The 13,169-nt window shown below is 36.4% G+C and overlaps 2 protein-coding genes across 2 annotated transcripts; one reads left to right on the forward strand and one right to left on the reverse strand.

Annotated features, from left to right (window-relative positions):
* Window positions 1–714: 714 nt before the first annotated feature.
* On the forward strand, window positions 715–7,733 carry LOC130995227 (LRR receptor-like serine/threonine-protein kinase ERECTA). The gene is made up of 27 exons (XM_057920420.1): window positions 715–1,549; window positions 1,913–2,051; window positions 2,177–2,248; window positions 2,329–2,400; window positions 2,537–2,608; window positions 2,707–2,778; window positions 2,858–2,929; window positions 3,032–3,103; window positions 3,200–3,271; window positions 3,352–3,420; window positions 3,521–3,592; window positions 3,676–3,747; window positions 3,856–3,927; window positions 4,024–4,095; window positions 4,180–4,251; window positions 4,343–4,414; window positions 4,562–4,633; window positions 4,712–4,783; window positions 4,856–4,927; window positions 5,022–5,093; window positions 5,207–5,275; window positions 5,348–5,419; window positions 5,490–5,563; window positions 5,639–5,767; window positions 6,127–6,474; window positions 6,549–6,919; window positions 7,031–7,733. Exons 1-27 carry the CDS (start codon window positions 1,468–1,470, stop codon window positions 7,400–7,402), a joined length of 2,949 nt encoding a protein of 982 aa, XP_057776403.1. The 5' UTR covers window positions 715–1,467; the 3' UTR covers window positions 7,403–7,733.
* A 2,641-nt stretch (window positions 7,734–10,374) lies between these two features.
* LOC130995228 (protein OXIDATIVE STRESS 3 LIKE 1-like) lies at window positions 10,375–11,947 on the reverse strand. Its single transcript, XM_057920421.1, has 2 exons — window positions 11,487–11,947; window positions 10,375–10,830 (listed from the first exon to the last, which is right to left on the reverse strand). The coding sequence occupies exons 1-2, from the start codon at window positions 11,750–11,752 to the stop codon at window positions 10,569–10,571; spliced, it is 528 nt and encodes a 175-aa protein (XP_057776404.1). The 5' UTR covers window positions 11,753–11,947; the 3' UTR covers window positions 10,375–10,568.
* Between the last annotated feature and the right edge of the window lie 1,222 nt (window positions 11,948–13,169).

A 13,169-nucleotide genomic window follows, 5' to 3' on the forward strand; every position in this document is an offset into this window, starting at 1 on the left:
CGTGCTATATTTTGGGGGACGGAGGGAATAATTCCTCTATCCCATTAGAAGTGACTCATTTTTGGAGATGAAAAGGAAGTGTAAATTGAATAAAAATTGTAAAATTCACATTATTTCAATAGTTAATTATTGCGTTTTATAAACCGATCACTTTCAGTGGGACAGGAGTAAGTAGTAATTTTTCATTTATCCTTTTACTTCATTCTAATCACCACTCATAAGTGAAGAATATATTCTCGAGTAACGACGCTAATTAGATGGAAATATCCAAACTCAAAGCGTTGGGGTTTAATTCAAATTGAGTGAAGAACTGCAGTTAGAATATGAAACAAGGGCCATTGAGGTGAAAAAGATTGCAGCAACATAACAAGAAAAGCGTAAGAAATTCACTCACTCGAATTTTTTACCCAGAAATATTTATGGGAAATGGACAAAATGTAGAAGTAAAAGGACTGAAATTATTAGGAGCTGCCTGGCTATATGTGCATTGATATAAACTTTTCACGCATATAGAAAAAATGGTTTAAAGAGAAGAAAAAGCGTTAATTGTCAACTGAAGTAAGGAAGGAAGCTTAGCTAGCTTCGGCTCTCCCCTCTGCACAGATAGCGACTTCTTATTATGGATTTTAAAAAATGAAAAAGATTCGATTTTTATACTAACATATAGATATAGATATAGATATAGAGAGATGTTGTCTGGTTATGTGATGGAGTGAAAGCTGAGCTGAGAGAGGGGTTTTGAAAAATATTTAATTTTGTGATGTGGGATCCTTTTAGATTTTACTTACTTGTATTTACATGTAGAGAGAGAGAGAGAGAGAGAGAGAGAGAGAGAGAGTGAGAGAGGGAGGGGAGTATTGATGAGAAAGAAGTGGCAAGTGAGAGCTGTAATGTATTGTTGCAGCAGGCCTAGTACCAGAAACTTGGCAGAAGGTTTTTTAACCTTTTCTCTCTTGAAAATAATTCACGATTCCTCTCTCCTATTTCCACATTCGCATCTTTCATTCGCCTCTTTCTCTCTCCACATTTACTTACATGCAATAGCTGCACTCTTTATCTCTCTCACTCTCTCACACACACATAGACACACACATCACTCTCTTTCTCTCTCTGCAGCAGGGCTCTCTGGCAATAGGATGTGATTGAACATTACAAAAGCCAGAGCCTGCTCTTTCTTTCCATTGCACATTTTTCAACAATCTTTTAGAGTATTTGTAATATTATTCCTGTTCATCATCTTCCTCCCTTTACTCTCTCTCACTTTCATTCATGTCGGTGAATTCATGACTCCATCTTTTCCTAGTGTTGCAGCTTTCTCTCTTCTAGCTCATCTCTTATAATAATTGTAATCTCCATCTCCAACTTCCCCATTTGTCACTTTCCTACTAGGTGTCTGCTTGTGTTTAAAAAAAAAATCTCATCTTTGAGGTCGAGATAGGCTGTGGTTCTATCTATGAGAAGTGGGCTATGGCTAGTTCTTGCAAAAGATTTGTTCTTGGATTTGTGGTGGTGTTGCTGAGCTTTGCTTCGGTTGAGTGTGATGGTGATGGTGAGTGTTAGTTGGTATTTTAGAACTTGTGTTGTGTCATCTACTTGGCTTTTATTTAGAGCATGGAATTGGAGTTTAGTATTTTAATCAGTTTATTACTGTCTAGCTTTTTGCAAGAAAGTTCAACTTTGTTTGGCCTTATTGAATAATCACGTCATAGTCTCACCCTTAAGCCTTGTGTTTTTTGTCTTTATTAGCTTATGCCTTAACCAATTTCTGTTCCATCACTCTACCTTCATTAGTGTGTGTGTGAGAGAGTTTTCTTTTTTATTTTAATGTTGAACCAGAGAATGACATTCTCTTCCCTCTTTGATATTTTGTACCTTAATTTTTATACTATTATTTATAATTCTTTTGGATAAGGTATTGTTTTGCTGGAGATAAAGAAATCATTCAGAGATGTGGATAATGTGCTGTATGACTGGACTGACACTCCATCTTCAGACTATTGTGTTTGGAGAGGAATCGGTTGTGATAATGTCACCTTCAATGTGGTTGCTCTGTGAGTTTCTAAATATTCTCTCCTAATTCAAATTTCAGTTCCACTGTTTTGAAATTTGTTGTTGAGTTAAATATTTGTAGTTAATTTGTTGTAGTGATTTGTTATTTTCCATATATGTGTTGCAGTAATCTTTCAGGCTTGAATCTTGATGGAGAAATTTCACCTGCCATAGGGCAGCTAAAGAGCCTAGTTTCAATGTAAATTCCCTTATTTTTTTCACTTTGCATAACATTAAGTTTCTAGCAATCTAATTCTATGTTTCTGCATCTCAAACTAGAGATTTGAGGGGGAATCGGCTCTGCGGCCAAATCCCGGATGAGATTGGGGATTGCTCAGCTCTACAGAGCTTGTAAGTTCATATTTTTATCAATGTAATTTAAGATTTAAGATAAGAAAATGTTAAAATGCTTTAAACGATCTTAATTATTAAGCTGGAAACCTCCTCGTATTCGACTTTATGATGATCTTGATTGCATTACTGTCAGGGACCTTTCTTTCAATGAGCTCTTTGGGGATATTCCCTTCTCAATCTCAAAGCTGAAGCAACTAGAGACATTGTAAGCCTAATCCGATTGTAATTCTTTGATACTCACATTTACTTCGTCTAAATTTAATTTCTTACTATTATTGTGTTCTTCACTGGTTTATATGACAGGATTCTGAAAAATAATCAGCTAATTGGTCCAATTCCTTCAACACTCTCACAGATTCCTAACTTGAAGATTCTGTGAGTACCATTAGTATTTGATATCGACTATTTTCTACTGTGATAGCGATAGATTTATGATGAACTGTGAAAAATCTAGGGACTTGGCTCAGAATAGGTTGAGTGGAGAAATACCAAGATTATTATACTGGAATGAAGTTCTTCAATACCTGTGAGTTTAGTGCTCTCTAATTTGGCTTTCATCGCAACAACTTGGATCAATTAAGTATGATTCGTTGATCGTTCAATTTTCTTTTTTTTGCTTTCGGTTTAGGGGGCTGAGGGGTAACAACCTCCAAGGTTCACTCTCTCCAGATATGTGCCAGCTAACCGGCTTGTGGTATTTGTAAGTTCATCGCCCTCGTCAAAATAACTTGAAGTTCTTCAAACACGATGCATTTTGAACACTTTCTGATTGGTGTGTGTGTTTTTAATATGCCAGTGATGTTAGAAACAATAGCTTGAGCGGTCCGATTCCTGAAAATATCGGCAACTGCACGGCGTTTCAGGTTTTGTATGTATCTGACTGACAGCTTATTTCGATTATGAATCACGGTTGATGTGGTTAAGTTAGAAATTGTTTGTTGATACTAGGGATTTGTCGTACAACAATTTCACGGGTGACATTCCTTTCAATATCGGATTTCTTCAAGTTGCTACCCTGTAAGTTTTTTGCTTCAGCATATTTTGTTAGGTTTTGTGACGGCTTATTCTATGCTGCATTTAATATTTTTGATGCTAAATAAAACGTTGTATTTTATAGGTCCTTGCAGAATAACCATTTCTCTGGGCAGATTCCATCAGTTATTGGCCTAATGCAGGCATTAGCAGTGCTGTAAGCTCCTTTCTTTCTTGTTTCCACCAATTAGATCCTTCGTTTTTCCCAACATTTGAATTACAAATATCTATTTTTTTCAGAGACCTAAGTTTTAACATGTTGAATGGAACGATCCCGCCAATTCTTGGAAATTTAACGTACACTGAGAAATTGTAAGTAATTTAAATTTGTCTTACTAGGGCATTAGATGAGCTTATTGATTCCCTCAAAGCATACAAAGTTATCAAATGTTTTGTGCATTTACTTATCATCTCGAACAGGTATCTTCACGCTAACAAGCTGACCGGATCAATTCCTGCCGAGCTTGGAAATATGACAAAGCTTCACTATCTGTATGAATCATTAACTACTATCAATACAATGAAGATTCCTTCTGAGTTCTACAGTTTGCCAATCGTTGATTCTGATACGTTCTTTCTTTTGTTTAGGGAATTGAATGATAATCAGCTCACCGGGCGTATCCCGCCAGAACTTGGGAAGCTCACAGATTTATTTGACCTGTAAGTTCTTCGTTCAAGCAGTTATTTTGTACTGATCTTTATCGATCTGCAGAGTCACGTGTTTCATCTTGTACTTGCATACAGAAATGTAGCTAATAACCACTTGGAGGGGCCGATACCAGATAATCTTAGCTCGTGTACAAACCTTAACAGCCTGTGAGAATCTCATCTCGAATCCTGATCCTTGCATTGAAAAACATTCATTACTTCTATAGGTCAGTAATCTTTCATTCTGATTTGATCACAGCAACGTGTATGGAAACAAATTGAATGGAACTGTTCCCTTGGCATTTCAAAAGCTCGAAAGCATGACGTATTTGTGAGTTCGTCCTGCTTACTCTTACTTCATAAAATCTAACTCGATGTTCAGCTGAATGTGATCATTTCATTTATGTAATTCTATATATTTCGGAGTTTCACTCTTTCTATATATTTCGGAGTTTCACTCTTTACTTCAATTGGATAGGAACCTATCCTCCAACAATCTCAGAGGCCCCATTCCCATCGAGCTATCTCGTATTGGCAATCTGGACACGCTGTAAGCGCTACTTTTGCTCATTCTTATGTAATCTAATTTTGAGCCGTAGTATCTAATATCTTTGATTGATTGGGACAGAGACCTCTCGAATAATAGGATCAGCGGTGAAATGCCCTCCTCTCTTGGCGACTTGGAACATCTCTTGAAACTGTGAGTCGTCTATATTCTGGTTTTAAGTCATGTGACATCTTTAAATTTGATATTGTTTGCCCTTTTTTACAGCAATTTAAGCAATAATGCTTTGACGGGCTTCATACCTGCTGAGTTTGCCAATCTGAGAAGCATTGGGGAGATGTAAGGAAGTAAATTTCATGTTCAGAAGTTCCAAATATCATATATTCGTCTTTCTAATTTGCATTACATTGATTCTGATTCCATTTTTGTGTAGAGATCTTTCGAATAATCACCTCTCAGGTCAAATTCCTGAGGAGCTTAGCCAGCTTCAAAATCTCTTCATGCTGTAAGAGCTGTGTGTGTGTGTGTGCGCGCGCGCGCTCGCGTGCTGTCATTATTGTTATTGTTTATTTACAAAAAGAGTCATTGTTCAACTATTTAATGGTAAATTGTTCGCAGTAAGCTGGAATACAACAATATATCGGGTGATGTGACGTCGCTTGCCAACTGCCTCAGTCTTACAGTGCTGTAGGTTCACTGTCGAAACTATGTTTAACTCGTGTATTGCAGTTTCGGAGTCTGATACTTTGGTTGTTACAGGAACGTGTCGTACAACAATCTTGTCGGATTCATCCCTACGGGGAACAACTTCTCAAGGTTTTCACCCGAGAGGTTGGATATTTCTCTCTAGAGTTTCTTGGCAGTCATTAGTTCTCTAAAATTCAGTTATTTCGTGTTTCAGTTTTGTAGGCAATCCGGGACTCTGCGGCTATTGGCTCAGCTCAAACTGTCGTGCACCTCGTCCCACTGAGAGAGGTGAGAGCCTGACATCTCAAGAAAATGATGTTCCGATGGCTTATGGTGCTAATTGGATAATATTTGGTTTTGCAGTCTCGATTTCTAAAGCAGCTATACTCGGAATAGCCCTCGGTGCCATGGTGATTCTTCTCATGATCTTGATCGCAGCTTGCCGGCCCCACCATCCAAAGACTTTCACAGTCGGGCCTCTCGACAAGCCAGGTTCGCCATCTTGTGTTTCACTATTATCATACTCCCTCCGTCCCATAAGCTTAGGCTGATTGGGATTTTCACAAAGATTAAGAAAAATCATTGGAAATGAAAATATATAAGTAAATTTCCTAGTATGCCCATATTTATTACTTAATGATGTATTAAAGTGAGAGTAAATTAAAGAATTAAATATGGATATAATAGTAAATGAGCAAAAAAATATTACTTTTTATGGAAACAAGCCTATATAAATAGGACATTCAAAAAAGGAAAACAAGCCTAAGCTTATGGGACGAAGGGTCTAGGGAGTATATATTTGGTTTAACCGTTATTATCATAGAATCATAATTTGTGTCTCGTATATGTAGTTAACTACTCGTCTCCAAAGCTCGTTATCCTTCACATGAACATGGCTCTCCACGTGTACGAAGATATAATGAGGATGACGGAGAATTTGAGTGAGAAATATGTCATCGGATATGGAGCGTCGAGCACGGTGTATAAATGTGTCCTCAAGAACTGCAGGCCTGTGGCCGTGAAGAAACTCTACTCTCACTACCCACAATGCCTGAAAGAATTTGAGACGGAGCTGAACACGGTCGGGAGCATCAAGCATCGCAATCTTGTTAGCCTGCAAGGATACTCGCTCTCCCCGTCCGGATATCTTCTCTTCTACGACTACATGGAAAACGGAAGCCTCTGGGACATCCTTCACGGTAAGCTCCGTACCGTGCTATATTTAGACGATAGATTGTGTCAAAACATCTTGAAAATGTTCGCTCTTTTGCAGGAACTACAAAGAAGAAGAAGCTCGACTGGAACACCCGTCTCCGCATAGCGCTAGGCGCTGCACAGGGGCTCACGTATCTCCACCACGATTGTAGCCCTCGGATCATCCACAGGGACGTGAAGTCGTCCAACATTTTATTGGACAAGGACTACGAGGCTCATCTCACAGATTTCGGCATTGCCAAGAGCCTATGCACGTCCAAAACTCACACCTCGACGTTCTTGATGGGAACTATTGGTTACATCGACCCTGAATATGCTCGGACTAACCGTCTCACGGAGAAGTCCGATGTCTACAGCTACGGCATCGTGCTCCTCGAGCTGCTAACCGGATGGAAAGCTGTGGACAACGAGTCGAATCTCCATCAACTGGTCAGTTTTCTAAACAACCTTCTGCTTTCTAGAACCTAAATGTTTATTTAGATTGATGAGCTATCCTTATATGTTGAGATAAGTTGAGATAGTATATCATTTTATTTTCAGATTCTGGGGAAGGCAGCAAACAACTCAGTGATGGAAACTGTGGATCCCGAGATCTCGGAGACGTGCTCGGATCTCGGGGATGTCAAGAAGGTGTTTCAGCTGGCTCTCTTGTGCACGAAGAGGCAGCCCTCGGATAGGCCAACGATGCACGAAGTGGTTCGCGTGCTCGGGACCCTAGTGCCGCCTCCTCCGGACGCCAAGCTGCTCACCTCAACGCCTCCGGCAGCTCTCCCGTCTGGGAAAGGCGAGTGCTACGTCGACGAGTACGCGAATCTGAAGACTCCTCACTTGATCAACTGCCCTTCCATGAGCACATCAGATGCTCAACTCTTCCTAGAATTTGGGCAGGTCATTTCTCAGAATAATGTCTGAAACTTGATGAATTGTAGGGAGAAGTAGGCAAGAAAATGTTGTAGAAAAACTAAGTGGCAGCAGCAGTTGTAATTAAGAGCTGCCTGCTTATTTTGCACCTGATCAAATTTGAGGACATTGTGTGGAAAATATGGTAGTAGGGGTATTTTTGGGATTTGGGATGAAGGGACCACTCTCTCTCTCTCTCTCTCTCTCTCATCTCTATGTTTCTCTCTCTGTCCTTGGAGATTTTGGGCTCACACTCTTAGGCAGATGGGTAGAAGTGCTTCTTTGTACATAATAATAATTGTTGTGTGGACCTCTTATCATCACAGAAGCTGTCTGTTTTTAAGTAGTGTTGCAGTTGTGGGCTATGCCTTCTTTAATTTTCTGCTCTCCATCCCTCAATGGGGTCCTCTTCATGAGCCAACATCCTAAACCTACCATCACACTACTTGTCACCTTCCACAATGGTAGAGCTATATGTCTCTCGCTTGGGGGCGAGCATTCGATTATTCGGTCACCAAATCGAATTGAATGGCAAAAATCGAATTGTATACTTCATTCGTCTAATTACAAATGTCTAATTATTTCTGGACATGAATTAAGAAATGAGCAATTAGCAGATAAAGTGGGTTGGTTGATATTTTTAAATATTACTTCCTCCGTCACACTAAAAGTGGTTTGTGTTCCATTTTGAGTCGTTCCATTATATGTGATATGTTTCCAAAAGTAGAAATATTTAACACTTAAAAAAGTGTAGGCCCCACCACTTTTAATCAATTTATACATTTTCCTTAATTTCTGTGTCGGAAAGTTTTGAACCACTTTTAGTGGGACGGAGGGAGTATTATTTTAAAAGTAGATATAGAGAGAAAGGGGTGAGTGGGCTCATTAGTTATTTAAGTCCTTTAATTATTTGTCAAAAAAGGAATGAGATATTTAATGAAATATCTCAATTATGGAAACTAGAACATTTGTAATGGGATAGAGAGAGTAATTAATAATCAAATATGGACCGAACATGCCTAAAATTGTACCGAAATATTTGGATTCGATTTTTGTTAAAACCAAATAACCAAAATAATAGACAAATATATTTTTTAAATTTTAAATAACTAATTAACATTCAATATTCAAGTTTCGAAATCTGCAAAAGTTAATAATCTGAAATTCCAAAATATCTTAAGAGTAATTATTGACTATATTATTAAATAGTACTCCCTCCGTCCACGAAATGAGTACCCATTTGTGGACGGCACGGGTTTTAAGAAATATATGAAGTGTAGTGTAAATAGTTTAAGGGTCCCACTTTTTGAGTGTATTAATTAAAGAGATGTGTGGGGTACACTTGCCAAAAAGGGAAATGGGTACTCATTTCGTGGACGGACGAAAAAGGAAATATGGGTACTCATTTCGTGGACGGAGGGAGTAATAATAATTATTTTAATTTAAAATACTATATATAAAGGTAAAAAAATAATAATGCATTCGTTTGATATTGTAACAGATGATATTAGATTAGATATACTAATTTACCCAAGATAGTATAGATTTTTTCCTTTAAAAAATAACTAATTCGTTATGTTTTTTTTTTTTAGGAAATGGAGAGGATATTTATTAGACACAAGAACATGGTACATGGAGATGACCCACCACAAACGATGAGGGCTCATTTCAAACATGATGTGCAGAAATATCTCTCGCGGCCTTCGACAAGCAATGCACGACGGCGTTTTATTCTCTCATAACATGACGGATGCGAATGTCCGGAAGCAACAACAATTTTTCACGACAAAAAGAAGTAATAGCACCCAGCTCCAAGATGTTCCTTTTGCCCAAAATAATAGCATCACACGCCCTCTTACTGTCTGACTCCACCCATCCTTGTGTGTAGCCGAGATCTTTAATCCAAGAAAGCGCCTTGTTGACGTCCATCAACTCTCCCTCGTCCACACTGCGCCACCCCTGAATCTTCTATCATTTTTGTTTTTGTTTTATTTTAGTTTGGAACCTAATCCGCCGTTACAAACTTAACAAACTCTAAGCTATACCCAAAAAAAAAAAGAATTATGAATGCAATTTCCATTTTACAATCTTAAGAGACTTTGGGCCTACAAGCCCCGTGGAGTCTTAAGTTTTTGGCCCAATGGATCTGGATTGCATAGTTTTGCATAGTTTTGGCCCACTTAATATCTCTGCGTTGGTCGTTTCAAAAAAAAAAAATATCTCTGCGTTGGTCTTGTTTTTTTAAATAATTCAGTAGTAAACTCAGTGTGACAAAGTGATTATATGAACTCAATATAATAGTCCTACACGATAATAATTATAGTTAAAATAAAAAAATTTAAATATTTTATTTCTTAAAATAAATTATACTCCTAAAATATTTTAATGATTATTCTATAATAAACATCAATTATTTTTTAAGATTATATATTAATTTAGTGTTTCTTAACATAAATTATTAATATATAATAATTATTCCATAATATTACATAATTTCCTTTTATATTTTTATACAAAAAAAATTATTAAAATTTAGAAAAAATGGAATTTAAAAAAATGTTTAAAATAAGGTTTCTAGTTTGAAGGAAAATATAGTACTTAAAAATATAGATTATTTAGTAAGTTGAAACTTTAAATTATTATAACTTGTTCATTTGAATCTATTTTTTAGATATCATATATCAAATTAAAGGTTATTTTATGATCTTTCATCGAATATGTATATTACATATTTTATTTAAAACACAATTAAATGAAAATGTAAAAGAATGTGCTCTATCTACAAAACTAGAAAGAAAGAGAAAAATTGGCGGAACAAAAACTGGTGCTTCATATATATATAGATGAGGGGAAAAAAAAGATTAGTGACAGTTAATTGAGGGGCTAATGGACATTGATCGTTACAATGAATCCTAATTAATAATTGTAACCTAATAAACAGAGGATATCATTAGCATTCTAATTAATGAAGAAACAGAGCCAACAATTAAAAGTCCCCCTTTATTCTGCATAAATGTACAAAACCAACAATGGTCACACTAAGTCACAATATTTAGATGATTGATGATAGTAAAATAACTAAGTTTGCAACTGAATTTCATCTTCAAAAAAACCTTGAGAAAACCTTGAAAATCAGAAGCATATAAAACAGTCTAAAAATCCTTGTTTGTAGCAGTGATCAACACTGATCCATCACAACCACATTTGTCATCTTGTTCAAGGCCATGGCTCTTCTACTTGAGGCTGTCAGCCTCTTCGATATGCCACCACCGTTGCGGCTGAGAGACGAGCCCCGGTTCTTGTCCCTCGTGAGGCTGCACGCGAGCAGGTTCCTTCTCCTCCTCTTGTACGCGTTGTCTGGCTTGACGAGGCCTTTAGACGCGTCTGCTAAACACGCGAAAGAGTTAGATTTCCCATTGTAGAACCTTGAAATGCCCCTCCTGCACTGCCAATTTCAGACACTAAGGTTTCAAGAATAATGATAAATGTAGTTTTCAATGAAAATGGTGATGATCAAGAAAAATTTGCCCTATAAACAATCTTGAAACTTATAATGATAAATGTCGAAACTCCATTAGCTTGGCATTTAAGGTTTAGAAAAAAATGGTCATGATCAAGAAATGCTTTCCCTCTAAATCATACTATTAAAATTTATAATGATAAATGTAGTTTCAATGAAAATAATCATGATCAAGAAAAAACTACCTTCTAAACTCACAATGCACCTATATTTTTGCAATTAATTACTTATAGTGATGAAATATTCACTAAGATTAACTTAGCATTCTTTTATTTGTGTGTGTGTGTGTGTAAATTTGTGCTAGTTTCCATCTTTGGCCACATTTTCCCTATTTTCTAGTTGCAGAGTGGGCCTTGCACGAAATTCTCTATTTTAGTATTCTCTATTTTAAATAGTAATTCATCTTCTACTATACAACTACCAAAACGATCTCCAAATTAATGATCATCATTCACACTCCTAATAATTTCAAGATCATGATCATACATACACAAATTGAGACAAAGAAAAATCAGAAAATTCAAGAATTCACGCACACACACGCACAAACATTATATATATGTAAAATTCTGAAACCTAATTGGCAAAACTTCCTCCAAAGCTTCCATGGCAGCATCAAAGGTTCCTTTGAAGGAGCTTTGAACCTCTTCACCACCACAAGATTTCTCCATTGAAGCATCACTGTCTCTGCCAATGGAAGATGATGATTCTTCTGAGCAAGAAACAGTCTGATTAATGCATGAATCCTCTTTTCCTACATCCTTAAAAACACCACTTTCCCCCATCCCATCAACACCACCATTTTTCACTCCCATTTTATTTCCAACTAAAAAAGATTCCATCTTTATAAAGAAACGATGAAATGAGGCTTGTGATCATCAAGAAAGGAGTATTTTGGGAAAAGGGTTGATCATAGTTTGGACAAGAGAGAGAGAGAGAGAGAGTTCCAAGGTATACCGGAAAGATTGTTCGTTTGTGTTGAGTTATTAACGACAAAAAGTGGGAAAGATTTTGGATTGAATATTCTGTGTATAATCAATGATACGATAAAGGAGTTGGGTCTTATCCTCAAATCCTTATCCACTAACCAGTTGCCAAAATTTAAGGTAATTTGTCGCAAAAGTAAACAAGAAATATATATATGGCTAATATATGAATAAAATCGAATACATTATTTTGAATCTTGTTTAAAATGCCTTTTAAAAAAAAATCTTGTTTAAAACTTATATAAAAGGGGTTTCAATCCCACAAAGGACTTCAGATATATTCTGTTGTTTCTCGCAAAATTATAGAATTCAATTCTTTTTTTGTAGAACAACTTCGAACGTTGTCGGATTCATGATTTTAGAGATCGTCAGATCCAAGATATCATTTTTTTTTTCTCATAGAATAGATGATTTTCACATAATATACACGCCAACTTCCAACCTTTCACGTCATAATTTGAATGCAATGTTCAGATAATTTTTTAAATTGCAAGAGGTATCTGAATATAATCAATTATGCAATGTTCAGATAATTTTTTAAATTACAAATTAAAGATATCTGAATATAATCAGTTATGCAATCCGCACGCAGGCGAGACCTTACCACCACCCAAACGGTGGGAAAATATCACCGCACGGAAGCGGAATTGAATCAAAGACCTTTCACAAAGGAGAGTATTTGGGTGACTCAACTTTGCTACTAGAGCAAGGTCTCATTGGCATTCGAATGCAATGTTATTTTTGCAATTTTCGTGGATGATTTACATTTTCTTGAGGGTATGAGACTATTTTTATAAATCGTTACTGAAGATCAAGTCATTAATTTTTGACGAGGGAAATGTTTGATAAATCCGTTTTCATGTAATGATAAAAAAAAAATCAGTTTTAAAATACATTATTTGCTAAAATAATGACGTTAGAGCACTCCCAGCAGAAATCCCAAAATTATGCTCTTATATTCCTCCCTAAAGCTTTCCTATTTAATTTTAGGATCTCGATTTTATAAATGTATACACCACATCTCCTATTTTCTACATAAAAATAATAATTATGTGTGAGCCCTACTAATTATAAGCTTAAAATAAATTTAGGGTGGGTGTAAATTTAAGATTGAATTTAGGTAGGTATAAAATTTTTTGTGGGTCTCATCCAATTTAGGGGATCTGCTGGATGCATTTTTTATCTCGTTTTCAATTGTTTCCTAAATTTAGAGTTAGTGATGCATTTAGGTGATCTGCTGGGAGTGCTCTAACAATCGTAGACGGACTTTAAC

Source organism: Salvia miltiorrhiza, chromosome 7 (assembly GCF_028751815.1).
Source record: "Salvia miltiorrhiza cultivar Shanhuang (shh) chromosome 7, IMPLAD_Smil_shh, whole genome shotgun sequence".
NCBI lineage: Eukaryota > Viridiplantae > Streptophyta > Magnoliopsida > Lamiales > Lamiaceae > Salvia > Salvia miltiorrhiza.

Coding starts and splice junctions, on each gene's coding strand:
- LOC130995228 (XM_057920421.1), bottom strand. CDS start 11,752: ATGGAATCTTTTTTAGTTGGAAATAAAATGGGAGTGAAAAATGGTGGT. Junction 10,831..11,486: donor GAGGAAGTTTTGCCAATTAG/GTTTCAGAATTT, acceptor TTGGCAGTGCAG/GAGGGGCATTTCAAGGTTCT.
- LOC130995227 (XM_057920420.1), top strand. CDS start 1,468: ATGGCTAGTTCTTGCAAAAGATTTGTTCTTGGATTTGTGGTGGTGTTG. Junction 2,779..2,857: donor ATTCCTAACTTGAAGATTCT/GTGAGTACCATT, acceptor TGAAAAATCTAG/GGACTTGGCTCAGAATAGGT. Junction 3,928..4,023: donor ATGACAAAGCTTCACTATCT/GTATGAATCATT, acceptor TCTTTTGTTTAG/GGAATTGAATGATAATCAGC.